Raw genomic sequence first — 26,671 nt, 5'->3', positions numbered from 1 at the left:
ATCCTAAAGTATTCTCTGATCTCTTACAAAGATCTTCATGTAGAAAATTAATTTGGTAATAGATCAGATACCACCTAGAACTAACTAACCTTTTTTTTTTTTTTTTTTTTTTTTTTTGAGGTAGCATTTCACTTTGTAGCTCAGGGTTATCCTCAAACTCATGGTAATCCTCCCATCTCAGCCTCTTGAATGCTGAGATTGCAGACATGTGCCATCACCCACAGAACAGTCATTTCATTAAAACAAACAAACAAAACTAGTTGGAAATACTTGGTAAACAGTCAACACTGTGGGTTAAAACACTGGTCATGACCAATATTGAAAGATTACAGATTTACCATTAAGTGAACCTATAAGGTAAGAATAATAGCTTTTGTCAAATAATACCTATCACATGCTGCACTGCACTGTAAGTTGACAAACACTGACAGTGATTAAGAGATTAAGTGAATAAGTCAAGATGTCTTGGTCCAAATATCAGCTTCATATTAGTTGTAAAACCTTGTACACAACAGCCTCACTTTCCCCAACTATAAAATAGAACTTTTCTTAAGGGATTGTTGTGAAAAGCACATTAAAGTAGTATAGAGCCTCGTACATAAATGTTCTCAATGTAGCTGCTACCATAATACAAGGTAGTTGTTACAAGGAAACTGGAGCACAAAGTACCTTTTTTTTGGGGGGGGAGGGTGTGCTGGGGAATCAACCCATAGCTCCACCCATACTAGGTACACACTCTACCACTGAGCTATATCCTCAGCCCAGTACCTTGTTTTTATAGCTAGTGTGAATTATTTATTTTTTAAGGCTCACAGAAAAAGAAATGCTGTTTCTTTACTAGAGAAATTATAAAAGTATATTTCAGAATATTATTATTGTCTTTAGCTGAATACAATATGGATGATGAATATTAATTGCAACACAAACATAAATGTCACTGACCCCTAACTGCAATGTGGCTTCTTGGATTAGATCCTAAAATAGAAAAAGGACATTAGAAAAAAAATAGTGAAATTTACAACAAACCTGTTTACAATGACAATTTCTTCATTTTGATAGTTCTACTATGATTATATGATGTTAATACAAGGGGACATAAAGACTATATAGTTCGGGGCTAGAGAGATGGCTCAGCAGTTAAGAGCACTGGCTCTTCTTCCAGAGTACCCAGGTTCAATTCCCAGCACCCACATGGCAGCTCACAACTGCCTGTAATTCTACCTCCAGGGGATCCAATAGACATACATGTAGGCAAAACACCAATGTACATAAAAAATAAATTAAAAAAAGAATATATAGTTCAGTGGTAGAGTACACATTACAGCACACACATGCATGCAAGTGTGTAGTGCATGAAAAAAAAGAACTCTCTACACTGTTTCTGTGACTTTTCTGAATCTACAATTATTTTAAAATAGTGTAAAGCTATAATTCTAGCATTCTAAGACAGAGGCAGGAGGATTACAAACTTGAAGTTCCAGACTAACCTGGGCTTCTGCTATGCCTACTTCTCTCACTGTATTGTGCAGAATAACTGTTTTCTTACACACACACACACACACACACACACACACACACACACACACACACCCTACCTTTTTTGAAGCAAAGTACATTGGATAGTTGGGCCACTGTTAGTATTCTGAGTAGCATTACAATCATTAAACTGCTGAGTGCATGGTCCCGACAGTCCAAACATCTAAGACGTTCAAAGATGGAGCAAGAGGAGAATGGAGACAAAGTACAAAGAAGGACATGCTACTAGGATTTAGTGTGTGTAAGAATTATGGGTGAAAGACGTGTCAAAAAGAGGAGAAATGTAGCGTCTCTGTCAGGGAAGAAATGTTTAGCCAATTTAAGAATTCTTGATTGTTTCTATATTTCAGCCTCAAAAACAAAGTGATGGCTTTGAAGATTATGAATAGCATTTAAAACTATGATGTAGCACACAATTAGAAAAGAACACAAAAATCCATGCATATCATAACTGTAATAGGCAAAGCACCGTGGTAGTTAAGTCAGATTCTTAGAAGCTGAGTGTGTTGGTATACGCCTGTAATCCCAGTACTTGGCAGGCAAGAAGACTGAGTTACACTGCAAGACACCTCCATAAGCTCAGCCTTTAGGAGGCAGAGGCAGGAGGATGGCTTAAGTTCCAGGCCAGTAAGGGTCATAAAGCAACGGCCTATCTCAAGACAAACAGAAAGAACTATCTTAGGCTGTTGGGAATATCATTTTGTTTTTAAAAGAGACGTGCTCTCTGGTGCTGTGGTAGAATGTAAACATATGTATACACAGGTTTATACAATATTAATATCTCTACCTGAGAAGAAACTGCTTCTCAGTGTTTTTCTGGTCTGATGGTTAAATACATATTTATACTTTTAAAGTCAATATTTGTATAATAGACAAGAACAGTGCCTATCAGCTAAATACATATTTAGGACTGTACCACATGTATTACAAACATGTACTAAAATCGAAAGCTTATATTTATACAGAGCCTTTCATCTTGAAGGGGACTAAAGAGCTTACAAACATATGTACATAAAAGGGCGTTAGTACTGATAGGCAGGCAAGGTATCAGTTCCCCACTTCCCTATGTCTCTTAGCAGTCCTGGGTAGGAATATACACTGTGTCAACAGACCCAGGCCTGTAACAGCTGCGCAGACATGAACACAATAATCCAGTTGTGACACACAGGCACTGGGAGGACGGCAGCTGGAAAAGAGCAACTGCTTTCCTCTGTGCAGAAGCACCATGGCCATTTCCAGCTTTGTGTTTTTAAATTATTCGCTACCAAACTCAACTAATCACTTGACAAAATTGAATTTGATACCGAAAATGGTTTCTGAATGCAAAACACTTCGTCTGATGATTGAACACTAGGTTGAAAAACGCTTCCTCTTGCCCTTGATTTAAAGACGGGGGTGAGGGGCAGGGTTACAACAGTCAGGAGAAAAGACTCAACATATTCTAAGAATAGCTTTGTCTCAGAGGATTCAGAATTACATCAAAAGACAGTTATATCCTCCCTTCCCCATTTAATTAGGACACCATAAGTTTTTCAGTCCAGTTAATTTATATATGTGGGTACACATTATATACACAATGAAGATTGCATGTTAGTAACTGCAATTCTATAAGGACATACACAGCTCGGCAATGTGATTAGGAATGTAGCACTCACTGACTTCACCTAAGCACAACCACCAGCCTTGTATATTAACAGAATAACCGCCAAGGGAAATTTCATCACCGAGTCTTCTTTTTCTCCAATTCTTTTTCCATCTCATATTTTAGGTAGATGAAGTCTGGTAAAAATGAAACTCCAGGACTGAAGCCTGAAGAGGACAGAAAGGCTGCAAAAGCAACCAAAGGGCACCGTGTGGCCTGTCTGCCTGAGAGGGCAGGCTTGTGTCTAATGAGTTTCTAAGTGGTTTCTCGGCACTGGCAGCACAAGCATTCTCTCCCTGGCCAAAGCCTGTTTACAGCACTGACTAACCAAGTAGTCCTAGGTACTTACCACTTAAAAGTACGCTTCATTGATGTAGGTAGCCACAAGTCAAGTTTTAAGACTATATACATCTCCCCATAACCAAACTTCCAATGAGCAGGTTTCTTAGGCTTAGGGTTATCAATTCAAGCTAATTAACTTAAGGTGAAAAGAGGAGGCGGACCAAAAGAGCTACAGTGAATCAGGTAAAGAGAAGCAGAAACAAGTGTTTATTTTCCTTATGCAAGTCCTGAGGAAGAAAATAATTCTCTGACCACATTCTGATTCTGGAATAAACATGCTCAAATGAGGGAGGAGGGACTAGGGAGGGGAAAGCAAGCAGAAGAGAACAGTCTTATTTAACTGTTTTTATGTGGGTAAAATGATTTGTGCCATGGTATTTCCATAAGAAGTGGAACCATTATTTTCCTGTAGAAACACATTTGGTTTGAAAAGTATCACTGGACAAGACGTGAAAATCAAACCAAATGAATTATTCACAACCTCCGATCAGAGGTGATCATTATTTCTGATGCTCCAAACAGTGATTAGGATTCTACCCTGAGATGTCATTTTCTCACTGAGTAACACCAGCAATAGAGAAAGGCATTATCTATCTACCCATATATGTATTTTTTCTCCAGGGAGGACCCTGGTTTAATGTTACTATAACAGATACTAAAAAAACATGATAATATTAACATTTATTCTGGTGGTACCCATAAACGCCATTAGTCTGACATACAGTGTCAACACTAATCACGACCCAAAATTAACACCAAAATTGACATCAACATTAATTGTACTATCAGTGTGACTAGAATGTACAAGTGCACAGAGGCATTTCCCAAAGCTGCTGTGTTGTCATAAAACTGTAACATTAAGTTCAACAGAAAAATGTGAAGGCAAAGCTAAGGGGCAAAACCTGACAGGGCTTTGCTTTTGAGGGTGTAAAGGGGCACCCATCAGCTCCTGCCAGGGTGCAGAAGCAGAAAGGGAAGCTTTGCCATAGTTGCCTTTCTTTTCTCCACACTTGGAGCTCAGCTGTAGCAACACTTCCCACACAGATTCAGGCACAGGCTGGGGTGGCTGAGGTGGCTGAGGTGGGTATGTTTTGTCATTTTCCATGTTAAAGTCTACAATAGCTACTGGTCTAATTCTGCTAATGCCAGGGAGACGACTGGCTGCAAGGCTCTAGAGTGGCAACACAAGAACCCTAGACTGTGACAGCTGAGATGAGTGGTGACACAGCATCACAAACGAGAAAAACAAGACCTAGAGAGAATGAACTTGAACCTGAACTTCTTTCGAGGTACTTATATCAAAATTTACCTTTTGTTCTTTTAAATATAGATATAGCAAATTAAAGCTATGCTTCAAGTGAGAAACTATCAAAAAGTGCCATAATAAAAATAACAAAATACAGAAAATATTAAAAGCTTTTAAAAGATTTTTTTTTTTTTGAGACAGGGTTTCTCTGTGTAGTTTTGGTGCCTGTCCTGGATCTCGCTCTATAGACCAGAGTGCTGAGATTAAAGGCGTGTGCCACAAAACAATGTGGTATTTGACTTAATTTCTCCTGTTCGTGCAAACTATGCTGAAAATAGTTAATGCTTTTCCATGCTATGTGATCTGCCAGATACAGCATGTTTCACTGCCTAATGTCATACAATCACATGAGCTCAAGACAACTTTCCTGACAGCTGAAAACTTAGTTTTTATGCTTAATTTAAAAATGTAAAGCAACCTCAATCCCTCTCATTAAAAGTTGACATGAGAGTAAGTATCATTGTTATAGGAAAAAAATTTCAACTATATAAAAATACAACTAAAGATTATAATAATAATCTTACACTAGGGAATAATTTCTCCTTATGATATTTACAGACATGAAGCCATAATAATTTTATATATCTATACTCAGTATTTTAGTTTTGTTAAACATGCCATGAAATACACACACACCAATGGTTCTTGAGAAATAGGGCACGGGATTGACTGATACAGAAGTTAACCAAGTAGGCCACTGCAGTTCTAGAAGCATTGCCTGTTAACTGCATGATCCCCTTCTACTGAAGATCTCAAGTACTTAAAGATGTTCTCCTGTCTTCAGGCATAGATCGGTGGCTGTGATTCCTCAGTAAGTTCAGAGTTCATGGTCTTCTACTTTTCTTATATTTTTGTTTGGGAGACTGCCTGTAATGGCTGAGCCAGATCTCCAGCCCTGGTCTTCTACTTGTCTAAGTGCTCTTCCAGAGCTCACCTGCAGTTCAGCACAATTCAAACAAGCTGCTTTTCTAACACATAACTAACAAGACAATACTGACTTTATTCAGGATTTTAAAAGGCAAGCTAATTTCAAAAGAATTAAACATAATACAATTTATCTAGATTAACTTCATATTCTTGAAGCTATTTTGAGGTTGAGTTAAAAAACAATATATAAAAACATAGTGCCAAACCAAAAAAAAAAAAAAAAAAAAAAACTTGGGTCCCATGTTCAGGAGAAACAAGCAATCATTTTTGTACTCAAGTCCACAAACATTCTCCAGGCAGTTTTAGACAACAACGGGATCCATGAGAATGAGTTCATGATAAGCCAAGTTGTTTCGGTTACTTTTCTCATCATACTGACCAAATACTTAAGAGGAGTTTTTTTTTCAGCTCAGGTTTAAGAGGGGATACACTAACTAGATAGGCATGGTGGCAGAAAGATTTCTCTGAGAGAAAGCCCCTTGTCTGAAAAACAAAAACAAACAAAAAAAGAACGAAAAAGAAAGTAACACTGTCTGTCTGTAGTCAGGAAGCAGATAGCACATCAATGGAAGTCCATATTCCATGGGAAATGGGTCACCACATTCAGAAAGGAATTCCCTCAGAAGATAAATCTCTCTGGAAACACCCCAAACATGTGTGAGTCTGAGACAGAGAGTATCTCCTAGGTGATTCTAGTACCTGTTAGGCTGACAGTGAAGATTAATCGTCACATCCACCAACTCTTTGGTAAGGATGGAAAGGCCCGGGCCTGTCATCATCACCATCATCTTCTCCTTTTTCTTACTCTCTCTCCCTCTTCCTCTTGAGACAGAGTCTCTCCACATAGTCCTAGCTGTCCTAGAACTCACTGTGTAGACCAAGGTGGGCTTGAACTCACAAGATATGCCTGCCTCTGCCTCCCAAATGCTGGGAAACATTCTTTAATGCTCAAATTAAACTTTCAAAGAAGCTGGGTGGTGGCGGCGGCGGCGGCGGCGGCGGTGGCGCACACCTTTAATCCCAGCACTAAGGAGGTAGAGGCAGGTGGATCTCTGTGAGTTTGAGGCCAGCCTGGTCTATGTAGTGAGTAAAGTGAGTTCCAGGACAGCCAGAACTGTTACACAAAGAAACCCTGTCTCAAAAAAATCAAACCAACAACAAAAACTTTCAAAGAAATACAGCCTCAAATGGAGAAGCACAGTCACAATGGTAGGATCTTAGTGCTTGATATTTGATGTTCCTTCATATTTTTCTATATTGTTTAAAGAATTTTATTATTAAATTCAAGAAGGCTTGTCAAGAAGTTCAGTAGGTAAAGGCACTTGCTACTAAGATTGCTAACCTGAGTTTGAGACCTAGGACACACATGGTCAAAGGGAAGAAACAATTCCCACAGCTGTCATCTGATATCCACCTGTGTGCCGTCACACACACACACACACACACACACACACACACACACACACAATTTAAATAAGTATAATAACGGATGATAGCACACTGTAAACAGTTAAATGATAATTAAATATGGAAATAGATATAGGTAGGCTAAGTAGTTTCAAAGCTGAATTCCTAAAATCCAGTATCCCCACCATTTCACCCCTGAGAATATAAAGCAGAAATGAAGATATCAGTCATGATGGCAGCTAGCCTCTCAATTTTAATTTATATTACTTTATTTCCTATTTGAGCATTTTCTTCTTTAAAAAAAAAAGTGCCAGGTCATACTAATTCAACCAGAGTTAAAATGCCAACTGAATATTGCAGGAACATTAGGGGAAAATGTACTATACCAACAACAAAATAAATAAAAAAGGGGGGGGGGAGGGGAATGAAGGAAACAAGTGGGTTTGCCTCACCAAACAGGGGAATTCAAAAAGCGTGTCTGAATGTTCAAAGTGCTGAAAGGAAAAACCCTGACACCTAGTGCCCATCTGGAAAAACGAAGCCTCAGAGCCACTCTAATCCCTTCCCGGGGCGGCTTACACAGAGGTGACTATTAAAACACATTAAATGTGGAATATACTTTTCTCCCGAAAAAAAAAGAAAAACTGAAGAAAAAATTCTTATGCCACGCTAGGATGGTAGTCTATCATTATCACTCCTGATTGGAGTGCCTCATTATTATAACTACTTCTAAACACAGTGTGTTTTCATCTCTAGTTATTCATGAAGTCAGGAGTGATGGGGAAGGAATGTTAAAAGCTCATGTTCTAGGAACTTGATCTTCATCACCAATAAAATTTCTATAAGAGTTGCCTCTTTATCACATTTTTATCATTATAGATTCCTGATCGAGTTCAAATAACTGTAAAAAAGAAATAAAATAAAATGATAGTGGACTTACTTCAGAACAAATAAGGACATAACCACACAAAAGCCAGGCTTTTTTTTTTTCCTTTGTTCTACCAGGCAAAGTTAAGTTGTTCTCTGTCAAGTCCATTACAGCCTTTCTCTTGATCTTAGCCTGAGTTTTTTAATAACTGGGTTTAGTACAAAAAGCAGCTGTGCTGGATTGCAAAGTGTTACTCAAAATGTTCCCACCTGCAATTACAGCTTGTACCAAATGATCGAAATAGGTTAGCAAACTGGCAAAAAAATGAAAACAATTCCTCCACACCAGAGAAGTAGTAAAGCAGACTGGATGGATAGCTGCGTTTCTTCTGTAGCTCTGCAGCATACATTCATCTAGCTATGTATTTACATACAGTGCTCATCACTGCAGCATCAGAGCAGCTAGAAAGGAAATCAGTTTAGTCTCTGTTGCAATCACATTTTCCTCAATTTTCATCTTTACTTGAAACTATTAAGAAAATCCCAGACAACTCATCTTTAGAGCTATTTGCAAGTAATGTAGTTCACAGATTTGCTCCACATCGTTCTTATTCCCATTCTAAATTCATATTAAATGCAATGCCATTCAAACCTGACAATGAGAAAAAAGTGTCCTATACTTCTCACTAGGAATTAAGTAGCATTTCTTTAGTTACATCTTTCTTGATGGGGAAGGGACACTAGGAAAATAGGAAGAAGAAAGTAAGCTAACACAGAACCAGCAAATCTCTCTTTTGCATGCTTTTAGCACAGGCACAAATGTTCAGAATGCAGGTCACATCTCTGCTGAAATAGCCAATATCTTCCTCAAATGGCAAACAGGTTACCTAAAACTAAATGGAACTGAATTGGTCCCAGTCCTGGTCCTATCACCATTTCACCTATTTGCCATCCCAGGAAAAAAGTAGGGAAGAAAGGTCGGCCAACAAGGTAACCAGTGGTCTGACAAGTGCACATCTTCTGCCTCTGTCTGTAAGGAGAAGTACCCCAATTCAGGGAAAAACTACACAGGAATCTCGCATTTTACCCTCATTCCTAACATCCATGAGATAGCTTTTAAGTCCAGAAACTCCAATACTTCAAGATAATTCAGTGTCACCTACAATGACCACCTGGTAGTGCCGTCACTCTGGAGAACACCACATTATGAGGATTTAGTGTCTATGGAGCATCAATGCATTTACATTGAGCCTGGGCTCTCAGAACACTAACAGGTCAATTTTTTATTCTTTTTTAAATAAAACCATATCTCAAGGCTTTGTTCTGATGTCCATTCTCTTTGCCAAAGGAAGATTTGCTCCAAATCCCATCAGCATGAGCTCACTTTGTTCTCACACCATTCTTCGGGTAATATGTAGAGTGCTGGGCTCATGACAAACTTGTCACTTTGGCCAAAGAAAATTAAACTGCAGTAGTGGAAAACCAACGTGCCCTGATAAACCTAGTCTCAGGATGAGGAAATATATCCTACCGACACCTCGTCATCTCTTACGTATAGCTGTCCCTCAGAGTCAAATGCTGATTCCATTCCTAGACTGGTGAGTCTCTCAATGGACACACTACATTGTATTTTCAAGCTATTGGTAGCAGAGCTTGATTCTAATACCATAACCTCATTCCTGTCATGCAGTATCCTATAATCTAGCTAAGGTCACTGACCTCACCAGTCATCCTGGGCTCAGTTATTGACTGTTCACAAAAGAACATCAGCCTCACTCTTCCTGAACTCTTAGGCTCAGACACAGCAAGCTAACATGCAGGCTCAATCCTAGTCAGTCATCTGAAGAAAAGGAAAAGAGAACAAAGAAAACATGTAACTTAGAAAGGGAAAGAGAGAATAATGTGAAAAGTGATACAAAGCAATGGCATTTCCATAAATGCTTTTAGCTTTCTGGTTTCACAACTATTAGGACATAGGGCAAATGAAAACTTGTGGTCACTACTGTATACTGTCACTCACTGTGGTAGCCACTCCTTTTATACTGAGGTTTGTTAGGTCTTAAAGGGGTTAAAAATAAAAAACCTTTAATTTTTTTGTTCGTGTGTGTGTGTGTGTGTGTGTGTGTGTGTGTGTGTGTGTGTGTGTGTGTGTGTGGTCTTTTGGTACAGAGTTCCGTATAATAAGACTATTTGTATTCATACTGGCAGAGTAAACACTACATGTTCATGCCCAGGCAGCTCTGTGCTTGTAATTTCAGCAAGAACAGAGCTTTGTCCCTCTGGGACTTCACTATTCCCCCAGTCTCCATTCGCTCAAACACAGAATGAGAACAGAGAGAAAGCAGGAGAAGAAAGATCGTGGCAAGAGGTTTCACACAGCATTGCAGCTAGCTTTCATGTGGCAGAAAAAACCCCAAACTCATTTTGTGTTTTAATTACATTAGTTAAAACCGTTTTACTCTCAGCCTCATGTTCACAAGGCCGCTTTCTGTTCCTCAACAGCTATTCAATGAATAAACATTGCAGACTAGCACAACGAAGCTTTTCTTTTCTGCTGAGGGGCGTGCAAGCAGAAGCCATACACACAGTAGGTACAGAGCTCTGCTTCAACTTTGTGTGTTGATGAATATGCGTTTATTCTTGGCAACACCTGCCACCTCCATCCCATTGTCTGGCCATTTGTTGAGGCACCAGATTGGAAGAACTACGACTCTAAGCCTCTTCATCTGGTCCAATGCTTGACTCCATCCTAATGCTAAATAACCTGCACTTGAAGCCTATACTGTGGTACTCAACAGTCATACATCTTGTACAACAGAAGAAATATTTTTGAAAAGGATACTGGAGCTGGGCTTGGTGTCACATGCCTTTAATTACAGAAGAGACAACAGAGTTCAAAGCCAGTGTGTTCATCATAGTGAGTTCTAGGACAGCCAGGGCTACAAAGAGAGACCCTATTTCCAAAGAACAAAAAAATAAGATACTCAACACAAGGGAAAAAATTCACATAGTACCTCCAGTGATCAGCCAGTTTGCTTATGTTAACACCCAAATAAAGATTATTATTTATTTATTTATTTTTGGGTTTTCAAGACAAAGTTTCTCTGTGTAACCTTGTCTATCCTGGGACTTTCTCTGTAGACCAGGCTGGCCTCAAACTCAGAGATCCACCAGCCTCTGCCTCCCAAATGCTGGGATTAAAGGCATGCACCACTATACCCTGGCTCAGATAAAGATTATTTTAAGGAATGAGTTTAGCTAGGGGTTATACCTGAATCTGCAATAAAAACACCTCTGTATTTTTTTAGGTGTGTTAATATTTTTATCATTGCTATAATTGTACTTTAGAAACATAGTCAAAATCTTAAGGATATGGAAAAGAATATGAGGGGACACAGGAGAATATGTCTTTATGTCATTATTAATATGGTACTACATGAGAAAAGGTTATTAATCCTAGAAAATGCCTTCTGTTTGCTTTATTTCAAGATAGGGACACATGCTGCCCAGGTTCACCTTCAATTTTCCTGCCTCCGCTTCCAAATGTTGGCATGAGGCACAACACATGGCTAGCAAATGTGTTTATTTTTTTGAAATTTTTAAATAGCTAATAATTTATTATTATATTCTTTAAAACTATTTTTAAATTTAAATTATTTAGATCATACTCCCCTTCCCTAAGGATTTCATGATCTTTTTCCTGTCCCTCTCCACCCAAGTTTAAGTTTTTAATAAATATCAAAATCAAGCAGGTGTGGTGGCACACTTCTCTAATCCCAGCACTCAGAAGGCAGAGGCAGGAGGGTCTCTGTGAGTTTAAAGCCAGCCTTGTCTATGTAGTGAGTTCCAGGACACCCAGGCTTACGCAGTGAGTGACACCTATCTCAAAACAAACAAACAAACAAATCAATGTTTTGTGTTTCTTTTTTTTAAAACTGTTGGCTCTCAGCCCTTCAGAAAGAATTTCTTTATCATACTCACAATATCACAAAATCCAATGAATCAAGGGTAAAAGAGGATACCTAAAAATCTCAAAATTCCATATCTATTCTCATGTATCTTCAATTATGAACTCACTAATCTTGCTCCACTTAAAATATGACCTTCAACTCTATTTTGAAGCAAATCCTAGACATTAGACCTTTGATCTGTAAAGACGTTGTATTAGTATGTCTGCCCATCAGAAAATAATACTCCTTTTCAAAAAGCAAAATTGTAATACCATTATTATACCTAAAAAATTCACAGTCATTTCTTGGTTTGGTCCACTCTCTCACTGAGGAAAGTGACCAACAATGCTGTCCTGACTCTGCCGCTTGAGTCTTAGTTCCCACTGTGTAATGTCAGCTCTCGTGAAAGGCTGGTACTAGTGGACACAGAGACAGAAAGGGAGAAGGGTGTATCTACTTGCCTCATTTCCTCCTGGAAGCCTGTTCATATGGACCAGCTGTCCTTGATCATCCAACACCAGCTCAGTGTACGTCAGCATGTCAGAAGGCAGAGGGGGTGAGGGAAGGAATGCTTGAGTGGACATAGACTCCCAGAGTTTGATGAGCGACTAATGGAAGAAAGAAGTTTGACTCATCAGTGACAATTAACGTTTCAACATGGATAAAAATCACAGTCAGATTCAGTCACTCAGACTCTGCTTTCTTTTCCAAGAGCTCTAGAGACTAAATGCTCCAACCTTCACTCTCAGCAAACATACACTTGTAGCCATTTTTACAGCATTTTCAAGTATGTCAAAAGTCAGGTACTTCCCCAATACAGTCAAACTACTAAATGAGTCTGAAATAGCACTGGAGCATTAACACATACAAAAGCCCTAACACCACCCCAGCCAGAGTAAAATAAAAAAATAAACCTCAAACAGCATCAGCCAGGTGTGGTGGCTCATGTCTTTAATCTCTGCCTCAGCACTTGGGAGGCTAAGGCATGTTCATCTCTATGAGTTCTGGGCCAGCCAAGGCTACAGTGAGACCCTGTCTCAAACAAAACAAAACAAAACAAATAAAACCAAATAAATAACATCATCTCTTCTTAAAAGTATATGTATCTGTGTGTTGGAGAGCAGGGATCCTAGGGAAACCTGGCAAAAGAAGATTTTCAAAAAAAGCAGATACGACATTCTGCTACTACAACCAAATCTAAGAGAGCCAGAATTGGGTTTCTATTATAGGTTAAGGGAAGATCCCTTTACTACTTTTCACAGCAATAGGCCCACACACGGGAATTAGTTAAGACGTGTATGACTGTTTATAAGTACAGATCAACTAAACTTCAAATTTGAGAATACAGACATACCTATCCAGTTACAAAAACATTCATAATTTTCATTTCTTACTTCTTATGTAAAAAAAACAACTTTTTTATGAAGCTCTGTTCTTGCTTGTCTTAAACACCTAAAGCCCAAATGACTCACACACACTTATGTGCCTAGCTGTGTCCCTTGTCAATTACAATATGACTTAGATAGCACTGACACTGAGAATCAGAACCACACTGTTGTTAGGGTAATGACACCATAAAATGGAGGTAATGAGTGAACGTCAGTGTGTTCTGAGATAGGATGGTGAAAATAAATGATTACATAAAGGAAATTTGTCTTTGTGAATACTACGGAATCACAGACTACTAAACAAGTCCACAGATAAATATTACATTAAGATTCAAATGTGGTAATACTGATAGTACTGACTAAGAGACTTGAAAAATTCTACATCAAAGGTACTTTAAAAAAGAAATCCCGACTTTTTGATGCTCTATTCTTTATCTGTTGTATTCTCTGCTTGTGATATACTCCCCTACTTTGAAGGGAAAATCTGCAGCATAGAGAGAGACCATCATATGATCAAGGAGTTTATTTTCATATGGGGAAGAGCTTCATAATGCCATACTTTTCTCATGCTAGGTCTTTATTCAACTATAGTAAATCCACAAAAAAGTTATACCTTAAACTATATATAGTGGTGATATCCATTTGTCTATGCTACCTATAATGACTCTCATCTTGGCGTAGGCTTAGGGACCATCCTGGAAAGTAGGGAAATGAAAACTCATTCCATTCCTCCTTTTTTCTATCTCTAATTTGAAGACTTAATACATGTATAACACTTCACACAGGTCCCTGAAAATATAACATGTGGTATGGATTTACTGTCTCCTACTTGAGACTCCTCATCATTCCTTATGAAGCACCTGAGTTAGAAGACACTAAAGCCATCAATGAGACAGAAATCAGAATAGTGTCAAGACACCTCCTGGCCCTGTGAGTGCCCTTCTCTAGGGAAAGCTGCACCTGATGAAATTCAAGGAAACCTTGTTTCCGGAAAACTCCCACCCGTTAGCCACCTTTACCTGCCGAAACATCTCTGGGATGTCATAGATATACGTTGTTCCTAAGGACTGTGCCTGAAACCTCTTCGACTGAAGAAGGTCTTTGGTCACATATGGAGTATTGATTAACATTCCGTGCAGTGGTCCCTGCTTGTCTCCATATGCCTGAAACATGATCTGTAGGAAAAAACAGAATGCACAGACAGGTAAGAGACAGACAGGAAATGAAATAGCTGCCTATAGCACCGTTTTTCATAATGTCATTTCTTGAAAAACAGTTGGGGGGTTGCTTAATGGCAGAGACTTGTCTCTGGGTATTTGGTGTTGTCCCTTCTCTGCCGGTTAACCAACTCTAAAATAGTGATGTATAACCAGACATATATACTAGGCTGTGCTTAGTGTGGGATTAGGTGAAATTAACAAGAAAGTCCAGTGTAAATTTTACATCTCAGAAAACACTTGCCTTCCAAAGTGACTTGAATCTCCGATACTAAAATATGAAGCATGTCAGCTAACTGGACAGAACAGTTCTAGTGTTTAAGTAAAGGAACAGTTATACACTATAGAGATAATTCTTATTCTTGGACCAGGCCAAGGTTCTATCACTTGATCATGCATTAGTCCCTTGACTATAAAGTGCTTTGTAATATTATTAGCCACACAAAAGCTTCAAATATTTTCACCAGAGTAAGTAAATTCCATCCACTCACCTAATTAATTCTTGTTACATCATAAGACACAATCTATGGTAAAAATCACTATATTTTATTAAATTACATATTCAACTATATATATTTCTCTCTAGTATACTGTCTATAACTAGTGAATTCCTGCAATTGCTGGATTGTCACATAATGAAAGCACCACACCAGTTTTTAATCATTTTTAACTCAAATATTTCTAGAAGAGTACTTCATACTCCATATATTTAGCTAGTTTTATTTGCTCATGAATATTTATAAGGGATGCCATTATTTCAATTCAATTAATATTTATTGAGTGCTCAGAGGTTGTATAACACCAAACTAGGCACTTTATCTATGAACACATAAAATATAGATTCCCAACACACTGAATACAAATGGAGATTGGAATGAATATATATATATATTCATTCACATATCTGTTTGGACCTAAAATATAAGCACAAGTGTACCATTAATGAAAAGATCCCTGGAATTGATATATATGCATAGAATGGAATTAAGTACTGTCCTAAACCTGAAGGTCATCCAGCTAAGTGAATCCTTAGTATTTAGCTCAGAGGAATAAGAGTGCTCTGGTGACGTGTCAATTAGGCCTGATTCTGGGCAAAACATATCCTAGGCTGTTTAAAGGCCCCACAGTGGAACCCCCAGCTCTCTTCTAAAGGACCAAGGGGGAAAGTTACTATGTGGGAGACAACAGCAGCAACACCTTGGGAGTAAAAGAACTAGTCATATTTTTAACAGATTTCAAGTGTTTTGACAAGGGTACATTATGAGAAAACTGTATTTGGGACAAAGACTGAATCAGAGTACGAAAAAGGAATAAAAGCAGGAGGTTCAAGACTCAGAGACAACTCAGCCAGTAAAGATACCTGCCACCAAGCCTGACAATCTGAGTTCAATGCCTGGGACTGAAAGACCTGATTCCTGCAAGCTGTCCTCATCTGATCTATATACGTGTGTACACACACATAAAACTATAAAATTAAAAGCAGCAGGGTTTTGGAACGGTATTTCCTGCTAAGAGAGGCAAAAGCTGTGAGTACAGGGTTTGAAACTCAATTTTGCCAAGCTCTAGGATGAAGTCAGGTTAGCCATAGTAAAGCAATATAACTATGCAGTAAGGAAAGGAACTGAAGAAAGCTGCCTGGGTATTTATACTGCTGCTGGAATTTAAAATGGTAACCACTTAGTGGCTTGTCAGTTTCTTATGATGTTAAAAATAGTTACCGCCAGGCGGTGGTGGCGCACGCCTTTAATCCCAGCACTCGGGAGGCAGAGCCAGGCGGATCAGAGCCTGGGCTACCAAGTGAGCTCCAGGAAAGGCACAAAGCTACGCAGAGAAACCTTGTCTTGAAAAAAACAAAACAAAACAAAAAAAAAATAGTTACTATGAACCAGCAATTAGACTCCTATGTATTTACTTAGGAACAATAAAAAATTATCTGTACAAAGATTTGCAAATAATAGCCAGGCATGGTGGCACATGCCTTTAATCCCAACACTTGGAAAGCAAATGCAGGAGAATCTTCCCTGAATTTAAGGCCAGCCTGGTCTATATAGTGAGACCAAGTCTCAAATAAAACAAAACAAAAAAGAAAAGATCTGCAAATGAAGGCACATTACAGATTTATTCCAAACAACCCAATTATTGGAAATAAAACTCCAATAATTGAATGGATATAAACATTTTGGTAAATCTGCATAATGGAATACTACTCGACAATGAAAAGGAACATACTCATAGTCCTTGCAACATAGATGAACGCCCAAAACATTATGTTAAACAAAACAAGAAGAATATAGAATAGCATGAATTGTCTGATTTCATTTACATGCAACTATAGGACAGGCAAAACTATCTACAGCAACAGAAAGCAGATCAGTGGTTGCCTAAGTCTGCAATTGGTGCTCTGCCTTTCACCGAAAAGAATGAGAAACTTCGTGGGGTGACAAGAAGTTCTCTATCATGACTGTGATGACAGTGACATATCATATACAATGGTCAGACTTCATCAAATCAAATACAACAAAGGAATCCATTTTGGTACAGGCAAACTATAGAAACTACTTAAAAATGTAAACTCAAGCCAGTGGCAGTAGAGCACGCCTTTAATCCCAGCTCTTGGGAGGCAGAGCCAGGTGGACCTTTGTGAGTTTGAGGCTAGCCTGGTCTACAAAGTGAGATCCAGGACAGGCACCAAAACTACACACAGAAACCCTGTCTGGAAGCCCCTATCCCCACAAAAAAAAAATTAAAATCAATAAAGGTGACTTTTAAAATGTTTACTTTCCTCACTGGAAGTGAATTCATTTAAATAATGGACTATCCAAACCTCTTCTCCCTACTCAGGACTGCCTGATGTGGTTCTTTACAGCCTATAGGACAAAGACTACACAAGAAACACGAAACTCAAGCCCGCTAACTTTTTTTCTTATTGGCAATAAATAATGTCCTTGGGCAAGAGGCTGGTAGTAATGGATCCTAACTGAAACCCCAACTGACCGGTTGTTTAGCTCCATGTTCTCCTATGATGGACATAGTAATTAAAAGCTGGTAGGGATCATGTTTTACAAGTTTGAAAACATGCACAGGTTTTTTTGTTTTGTTTTTTTTCCCGTTTCTCGAGACAGGGTTTCTCTGTGTAGCTTTGCGTCTTTCATGGAACTCACTCTGTAGCCCAGGCTGGCCTCGAACTCGCAGAGATCTGCTTGCCTCTGCCTCCTGAGTGCACAGGTTTTATTACTATCTCCCACTGAAAGCTGCAGCAGGGCTTCTTTCAGAGAACTATCTCTGACCTACACAGTGGGTACCCTAGAGCCCTGGACGTATTTTACTTTCTGATGTCTCTTATAGCATGGAAGCATCAATTACTCATCTGTCTTTTCCCACTGTGATATATACTTCTTAAGGAGGAACTGCTTTGTATCCATAGTTCCTGACACATTACTTGGTCAGAAAATATTAAATAAGCAAATGAACAGATGATAAACATGGTTTCGTATTATCTCAATTTCCTATGGTTTACTAAGGAAAGAGGAAATGAAGTTCAGTGATAAGCACCAAGCAGGCACTGGTGCACAGGAACTGGCTGGAGGCTGCTCTGCGGTCAGTTCCCACCTCTACCCCTGCTTTTGACCTAGCTTCCATGCTGCAGCCAGGCTGGGCAACCTCCAGGGCTTTTCAAATATGCGGTCCCCTTCAGGTCGAGGGCAGCTTATTCACTCTCGCAGGCGCCTATTAAGTGTTTATTTTGTGCCAGGCACAATACTAAATCTCTGCTGAAGGCACCTGTGCCTTTCATGGGCCTCTGTCACCACCAACCAGCATCAGAGAAATCTAAGAGCTATCTAATAAAAAGAAATGGAAAAAAAGAAGAAAGTTATGAAGGAAAAACATTTATCAAAAACATTAAAATCTCAAGTGGCCCTCTTCTTTTACAGAAGAATAGGCCTGCCTTGAAGCCATTGTAGGAGTTAATTAAAAGCATCCCGAACCATGGAAAGCCCTGACTGAAAATGTTCTTAAGGTTGTCCTGAAAAACATCACATAGAGCAAAAATTATTGAGCACTCTTTTTCTTGCTCACCCCTGTGCTCTGTGCATGCTGTTCTAACTGCTTGCTTCTTAAAGGATAGATTTCTTTGGTCATCTAACTGAGAATCAAAGAACAAAATGAAAGGTCAGTAAGAAAATTGCCTAAACTAGGACTTTTAAAAATTCATCTCCAAAACACAGACAGAAATATCTTTTCCTACTTGCATTCCTGGATTTAAATGAACACATATAAAAGTAAGAGCCACATAATGCTTCCCAGAACCAAATGCATAAAACAGCCTAAACCCTTGTTTGTGTATTCTGGTACAAGTCTACCCTTTATCAGGTGTATACCTTTAAAGTACACACTGAGGCCCTAAAGTAACATACTGCCTCTGAAGATGTGCCCATACCATTGAAAATGGTCCAATATTTAGAAACTAAGGTGGCAAGCCAATTAAAATAGAATGCTTTGTTATCATAGAATCAGCATGCTTATCCATTTTTCATTTCTGCATTCCTAAATTTTTTTCCCTTGGAAAATGGGTTACAGTTTGTCACTTTGCTCATATATAGGCATTCCACACTCTGAACTCAGTGAAGGAAAGTGAGCCTGAGTGAATGGAATAAGCAATGTACATGTATGAAAAAGACACTGCTTGGCCCTGCTCCTAATGTGATACTCTGGTAAGATTTCCCCTTTTTAAAGACAGAAGTTGGAGATATATTCCAGCAAGTCCTCTTTCCTCACCTGTCAGTGAAAGGCTGCACTGGGAACAGGAAAACAAATCAGACCAGGAAGTCTGGATTACTTAGCACAAGAGCCCCTAGAAGCAATAAACATCGGCACTGCACAATTACCTGTGGAGTTGCTTCACCTGGCCTGGTAGTGTTCCTCTATATTTGACAAAAGGTTAAGGTTTTGTAACATGCATGATCAAGAGGCACAAAGATGTTTCCGATGCAAAGGGTAAACCAATAGGGTTTCTGGGTCATTTTATGTGTTGGACCAAATCAACCTTGGAGGAGTCTGCTTGACTACTGTACCTGTGCTGTCCTGGAGTCAGTCACTTCCTTATACAGGCTGATGTCCAAGTAATAGCCAGACTCATTTGTCAGGAAGAGGCGGATGGGAATTGCTTTTCCAGTTGTTGTCAGGCGAATGTTGATTTTCAGTTCTGCCTGGAGGACGCGCAATTTCCACAGCCGACTTCCATAGCGCATTACCATGCTCCGAACAGATTCTTCAATCTGACACAGATATAATACCAAGTGTAAAACCAAAATATTTTGTATCTAAAACTTGTTTTAAGTTTGTACATCTTTGCAAAAGAGCATTGGAAAAAGATGCTGGTTTATCTTTGTAAGCACATTTACAGCTTACAAAGAGAACTCATATGGTCTATTCTCCCAGTTCTAGTTAGTTTTTAGTCAATTTAACACAAACCAGAGTCATCTGGAAAGAAGGAAACCTCAATTGAAGGACTGTCTTGGTTAGACTGTCTTGATAGATTAAGAGGGCACAGGCTACTGTAGGCAGCACTTTCCCTAGATGGGTGGGTCAGGCTCTGTAATAAGAAAGCTGAGTATGAGACAGCGGGCAAGCCAGTAAGCAGCCTTCCTGCATGGTGTCTACTCTAGGTTCCTACCTTGAGTTCCTGTCCTGACTTTCTTCAATTATGAACTGTGATCTAGAAGTAGAAGCTGAAATAAACTCTTTAATTCCCTACATTGCTTTTGGCTGTAGTTATATATATCACAGCAGCAGAAAGAAACTAAGACACTCTGCAACCTACTCTTGCTTGGAATAAGTTAGAAGCAATTTCATGCTGGGTTGGTATTTGAGTGATTTTCTTTTACTTATAACCCCCAAATCTGTACAACTCCTTCCCATTTCCCAATTATATTCATAATCTATATCAAAGATCTGCAATATCTAAAATTAAAAGCCAGGGGATTTAGGAGAAAGCCCCCAAATAAGAATAAAATCCCTGGTTAAATAGCTATTAAGTAGCATTTCTATGCATGGTAACTATGTTTCATTGCACTTACAGGACCTTAAATCAACACAGCAATTACCACCATGAGCTTTTTTTCCACAAAATTTTATTAAACTTGATAATGTATGTCTCTTAGTAAATTGCACAAATTAAAGAAAGGCAATTTGTAGGTTGTACCAGAACGTTCCCTCTTAACATTAACGCTCTAAAGTTTGTTCACTGCCAAGTCCAACTGGGATTTACGGAGATGAGATATTCCCTTGCTTCCCTGAAGCTCTGTACTAAGACAGCTTGGTTTTCAGAGTTAGAAAACTTATTTTAACTGGATATCCCTAGAAGTGACTTTGTAGGTTGCCAAGGTATTTTAGTGGGTAGAGGCACTTGCCACCAAGCCTGAGAACTTAAAGATCCTTGGAACCCACATGGTATAAGGAGAGAACCAAGTCTCACCAAGTAAATAAATGCATAAATGGTTTTGTTACTAACATGCATTAACTGTTCCCAATGGGGCTGCAAGTACCCAGAGCACTCTGAAGTGTCTTTCTAAAGTGATGTCTCAGCTTCTTAGAAAGCCTTAAGATTACCTTATATGCCCCAATTTATGGTTTTCCAGTAGTTGGTATCATCCTGCATGCATTTTGTTTCTGTATCATGGAGTTTTAACTTAGAATAGGTTTCAAGTAGATAACTTCCCTGTTCCCACACTGTGCGTGCTAGCCAAGAAACATTTATCCATTCTTTTCTTGAGAGGATAAATGCTAACAATCTGTGTGTACAGGAAACAACAGTGATGTGTGACTAGCAAGGGAGAGTCTGAGTACTCAGAGTAGGGGCATAGAGGCTGATGTTTTAAATCAAATTATTCATAGAGAAAAAGTCAATCTAAAAACATACAGAGTCCTAGTCATGCTTTAAGACTTCTAGTTTTGTTGGTGCTAAAGGAAAATTTTGCTGTACAGATGATGCAAATTGAGACTCAAAGAACAGCTTTCCAAACAGACACAATTATCCCACCATTACCTTGGGGTTTTGAAGAAAAAAAAGTAGGAAACATTTTCAGATCTTGGGCACTAAGTTCAATGGGCAAAATCAGAACTGGGGATAGAGTTCAAATGGCAGAGTGATTGGGTAGTACGTACAAAGCCCTTTTTGATCCCTAGCACTGTATAACCCAGCACTGTATGATCCAGTACTATATAACCCAGCACTACATAACCCAGCACTTGGAAGGCTGAGGGAGAAGGATCAGAAGCTCAAGATCATTCTCAGCTACACAGGAAGTTCGAGGCTAGCTTGAGGTACATGTGACAATGTCTTAAAAAAGAAGAAGCAAAAGTTCCTGTCTACAACTGATGTAGAGAAAGGCAGATATTGATTGACAGTCCTATCCAAACGCACAACACAGGAGAAAGGCGGAAAGATCAGGAACAAAGAGCCACTTGCCCTTATTCCACCATCATCTTAAATTGTACAGAACACAGTTTAGAATAGAGCCTCAGGGATGAAAACATACATCACGTGAAATTCCGTACAGTCAAATTCTCTCACTATGGAGAAATAGGGTAGACATTTTCGGACAGTGTTGCACCTAACAAGGCCACTCATAAGTAGCATTTAATGCATAAAGGCAGTAATTTAGTCAAAATGTCTAATAATATCAAAATAAATTACTTGGGATGAGAAATCCTAGGGGATTATTTAAAATAGGACCACCACATGGCAAATTAGTAAAAATTGACAAGTTCTTTTATTTTTTGTTGTTTTTGTTTTCTTTCGAGACAGGGTTTCTCTGTGTAGCTTTGGAGTCTGTCCTGGAACTTGCTCCATAGACCAGGCTGGTCTCGAACTCACAGAGATCCACTTGCCTCTGCCTCCCAAGTGCTGGAATTAAAGGCGTGCGCCACCACCACCTGGCCAACAAATTCTTATTACAAGCAAATAAGTAGCAAATCATCCTCAGTTTTGAGAACTATTTTTAATGGTTAAATAAAACAATTTTGAGATTGTCCTATGAAAATCAGCCTTACAAGCAGCCTGTGACTTTAAAAAATTAAAAGGTCAACCTGCTGACATAAACACCTGTTTCCAAATCCACATGAGCCACATACAAATGAGTCTCTTTGTGGGGAGTGGCAGAGACACTGAGAAATTTACCTTCGATGGGTCCATGATGACTGTAGGCACAAAGTTGAGGAAGATGTGGTTACAGTCAGTGCGGACATTTGTATTATTAAAAGCAACTTCCAATTCATCCATGGCTTCCAGAAGCAGCCGCTCCCCTTCATTTTGAAGATATTCAAAAGAAGCTTCCTATATAGGAAGAAATCAACACCATTAGTGTGCTTTAGAAGCAATAGAGAGGGCTGGGAAAATGGTTCGGTGGGTACAGTGCTTGCTGGGAAAGCACAAGGACTAAGTTTGGATTTCCAGGGCTTGTGAAAAAGCTGGAGCAGTGCCCTGCATCTGTAACCTCAGCACCAGGGGAAAGTGGGGAATGGAATTAAGAGGGTTCACTGACCAGCCAGCTTAGCTGAAACTGTAAGCTCCAGGTTCAGTGAGAGATACTTTCTCAAAAATAAACAAACAAACAAACAAAAAAGGTAGAGAGTAACAGAGGTGCACATGTAATAAAAAATAAAATGGACAGTAACAGAGGAAGATGTCTGCATGTCAACTTCTGGCCTCCACATGTGCTTGAATGGGTAAGTGTACATACAACCTACCCCCACCCCAACGCAATAACTTAAGAAGCAATATGATAAAATAGTAAGGTTTCTGATTATACATTATTTACCTTTCTCTAGGTTGTAAATCTATTGACTATAGGAGGCAAGGGCTGGCAAAGGCTAAATATAGAGTCTCTGTTAGCCCTTTCTCCAGCCTCTTAGGATCTAATTTCCTCTAAAAGGTAGAGATGCTAGGCATCTCTAGAGCTGAAACCCCAATATGATTATGTTTCACATATGCCAAACAGAGCTCTTTAGAAAGAAGACCTGTTTAGAATGAAGAGCTAAAGGAAGAAGCTTATGGCAATAGGATGCAACAGTTAGCATTCGAGGAAGCCCACACGTTTAGACAGGTTTATAATGTGGTTACTGTAACTTTTTCCTTATTAGTTATCATTACTCAAGTCTTTGTGGTTTCTGTCTGCTAAGCATAGTTTTCTTTCTTCAAGTGAGTGTTCTCAAGCTTCTGTTATCAAGAAAAATCAAATTAAAGAAAAATGAGCCTTTATTATTTGGAATATTGAAGAGTGACAAACAAAAGCTTTGATTCAAATAGTAAAGCTGAATTACTAACTCTCTGCCCTTTCCCTCATGGGTAACTTCCCATTAAAGTAAAGTACCCACCTTTGTGACCAGATCAGAATGCCTGATGATTGCACGAACAAAGAACCTGTAGTCAGTCACTTCTGTGCCCACTTCCACCTTAGCTGCCCCAAGATACAAGTGCATCTTGTGATTAGCGCATGGAATGGCAGTGAGGTCAAAATTTCTCATCCGGTTCAGCTCTAACTGGAAAGCCAGAGCAGGCTCCAGGTGGCGATAAATGCGGTCCTCCTCAAACTGAGCACAAGAGTCAGAGACAGACAGCTTACACGAGGCAGTTGCAAAATTATTTTATGATTGTGTTGGTAAAACAGATTCTTAAGAGCTGGAGATGTTGAATCACATTTGTAATCCCAGCACCCAAGAGGCTGAGGCAGGAGGATTATCCAAAGTTTGAGGCTATCATGGGGATTTTGGATGTGGCTCAGAGGTAGAGTACTTGCCTAATGTGTGAACATGTGGGCTCAATCCCTAGCACCATAATAAATAACTAAAATAAAATAAAAATAAATCAAGGCTATGGGTTACATAGCGAGCTCAAGGATAGCTCAGGCTACAGAGTGAAACTCCATCTCAAAAAAAGGATGGGAGGGGTCTCAAAAATGGAAACATAAGCTATAATATGCTAATGAGCTACATACAGAACTACTGTAATAGCTTACATAAGAATAGGTGCCCTAGCCCTGCAGCAGTGGCACACACCTTTAATCCCATCACTCGGGAGGCAGAGCCACGTGGATCTCTGTGAGTTCCAGGACAGCCTGGTCTACAGAGCGAGCTCCAGGACAGGCACCAAAACTACACAGAGAAACCCTGTCTAGAAAAACCAAAAAAAGAATAGGTGCCCTAGCTGAGCGGTGAGGGCCCACATCTTTAATCCCAGCACTTGGGAGGCAGAGGCAGGTGGATCTCTGATTTGGAGGCCAGTCTGGTCCACAGAGTGAATTTCAGGACAGCCAGGGTTACACAGAGAACACCCCCGCCCCCCAAAAAAGGTGCCCAAATATCTATCTGTTTCTCAAGTTTTCAACATTTCATGCTTCTACAAATGACAATGTTCATCAAAACAAACCAAAAAAACCCAAAGACATAGGCAGGTGGATCTCTTTGAGTTTTAGGTCAGCCAGATCTACATAGAATTCCAGGCCAGCTAGGGCTACATAGTAAAATTCTGTCCCCCCAACAAAATAACTAAATGAAAACAACACAAATAAAAACCTTTAATTCCCTCAGAATTTCTAAAGCATTTAATACTGTTACAATTTTTTAAAAACAACCAACTATACAGATTGCTTCACATTAATTAGTATCTATTTCACATACATGATAATGTTATGGGTTCACCTAAGTAGTATGAAATACTTGAGGGCAGGACTCATATCACTTAATAATAAATAAACATCATATTTTTGACAGTATTTGACTCTGGGGCATTCTATCTTGATAGTTATATCATCACTTATATATAAAAGGTTCTATTAATCCATTTTCTACATTGCTGATTATAAATTGTTTTACTAGAAAGCCTGTCAATTAAATCAATGGGAAAGATACCTAAAATATAAGCTAGTAAGAGGGAGAAATCAACACGGTATGAAATGTTATACTTTAAAACTAAGAAACAAATGGACGGAAAGAAGAGCTGAATACAAATCAACTCTCTTGTAGGTGACAAGAGTGATCCTACTAAAAAACAGAATAATCCTACTACATAAAGCATTCTTTAATAACACCTCAAAACTGTTCTGAAGGAAAGGGATGGTGTTGAAGTTATCGCCTTCTTTGGGTCAACACATTTGGTCACTTCTTAAAGTAAACTCTTTCTGAAGAAGTGTGCTTTATAGAAAAGAGAATGGCAACAATGACCTACTCATAGCACAAAAAGGGGAGGGAAAGAGGGAAGGATGGGGCGAAGGAGAGAGAGAGGAAAGGGAAGAGGGAGGAGACAAGAAGGAGAAAGGGAGAGAAAAAGAGGCAATGGAGTGAATCAGCCTTACCTTATCCCTTGCTCGGAATGTGAAAAATTTGGGAAATTCTCTCTGTGTTAAAGAAGAAGGCAAAGTATGTTAGTCCTTCATAGAATGGCTCTTTGGGGACACAGCATACAGTATGGCCTCAGTCAAGTATCTAGAAGGTAGTTCCTAAAAAAACACGCTCCTTATCTGAGCTTACTCCTGGCAAGAGAGACGCTCTGGATAATCATCGCTTTGATTCCTCTTGGAAATTACTACACTAGTAACCTACCTTTAGTGCCTATCATCTCCCAAGAAAAAGTTTTTAATTCATTTCTCAAGTAGAAAAAAAGAGTCTTCCTGCGTGTTACTCTTGGCAAATAAAATCAATATACCCTATATTACAACCACTGCAACAGGACTTACTAGACTGATTTCCCAAGCTTCTCCTTAAGAAAACTCTTCAAATGTAAACTAGCCAAGGCAATTTTCAGTCCGTGGTGTTTTGTCCCCACCCCCACTCCAGCATTCATTCTGAAGCTGATCAAGGATTTAATAATAACATTTCAAGACAAAGGAAGTAGTGGATGCTACTTTGGTCACTACTGCTCTGCCTAGGAAAGAAAGGGGTGGGACCAGTGAACTTGAAATCATTAGGTCTTCCTGCACAGCATTACACAAGAAAGCAACCAATTTACTAGAACCCTATTAATTAACAAAGATGAATTCAATTAGCAGAGTTCATTAGTTTCTGAAATTTAACTTATTAACACCAAATACCCC

At 39.1% G+C, this 26,671-nt stretch overlaps 1 protein-coding gene across 5 annotated transcripts in view; it reads right to left on the bottom strand.

The window, feature by feature from the left end:
- Acaca (acetyl-CoA carboxylase alpha) overlaps positions 1 to 26,671 on the bottom strand; it is a 268,884-nt gene that overhangs the window by 68,541 nt on the left and 173,672 nt on the right. For all 5 annotated transcript variants that reach the window (XM_006983168.4, XM_006983169.4, XM_006983170.4 and 2 more), the window contains 6 exons: positions 25,934 to 25,975; positions 23,958 to 24,173; positions 22,762 to 22,917; positions 19,655 to 19,858; positions 14,385 to 14,540; positions 12,439 to 12,585 (listed from right to left, as the gene is read on the bottom strand). In XM_006983168.4, the coding sequence (XP_006983230.1) occupies positions 12,439 to 12,585; positions 14,385 to 14,540; positions 19,655 to 19,858; positions 22,762 to 22,917; positions 23,958 to 24,173; positions 25,934 to 25,975 (921 nt within the window). The remainder of the gene's footprint in view (positions 1 to 12,438; positions 12,586 to 14,384; positions 14,541 to 19,654; positions 19,859 to 22,761; positions 22,918 to 23,957; positions 24,174 to 25,933; positions 25,976 to 26,671) is intronic.

The sequence above is a fragment of the Peromyscus maniculatus genome, chromosome 8, assembly GCF_049852395.1.
Source record: "Peromyscus maniculatus bairdii isolate BWxNUB_F1_BW_parent chromosome 8, HU_Pman_BW_mat_3.1, whole genome shotgun sequence".
Taxonomy (NCBI): Eukaryota; Metazoa; Chordata; class Mammalia; order Rodentia; family Cricetidae; genus Peromyscus; species Peromyscus maniculatus.
Note: the sequence above shows the minus strand (reverse complement) of the source record. Positions and strands in the feature narration are given on the sequence as shown.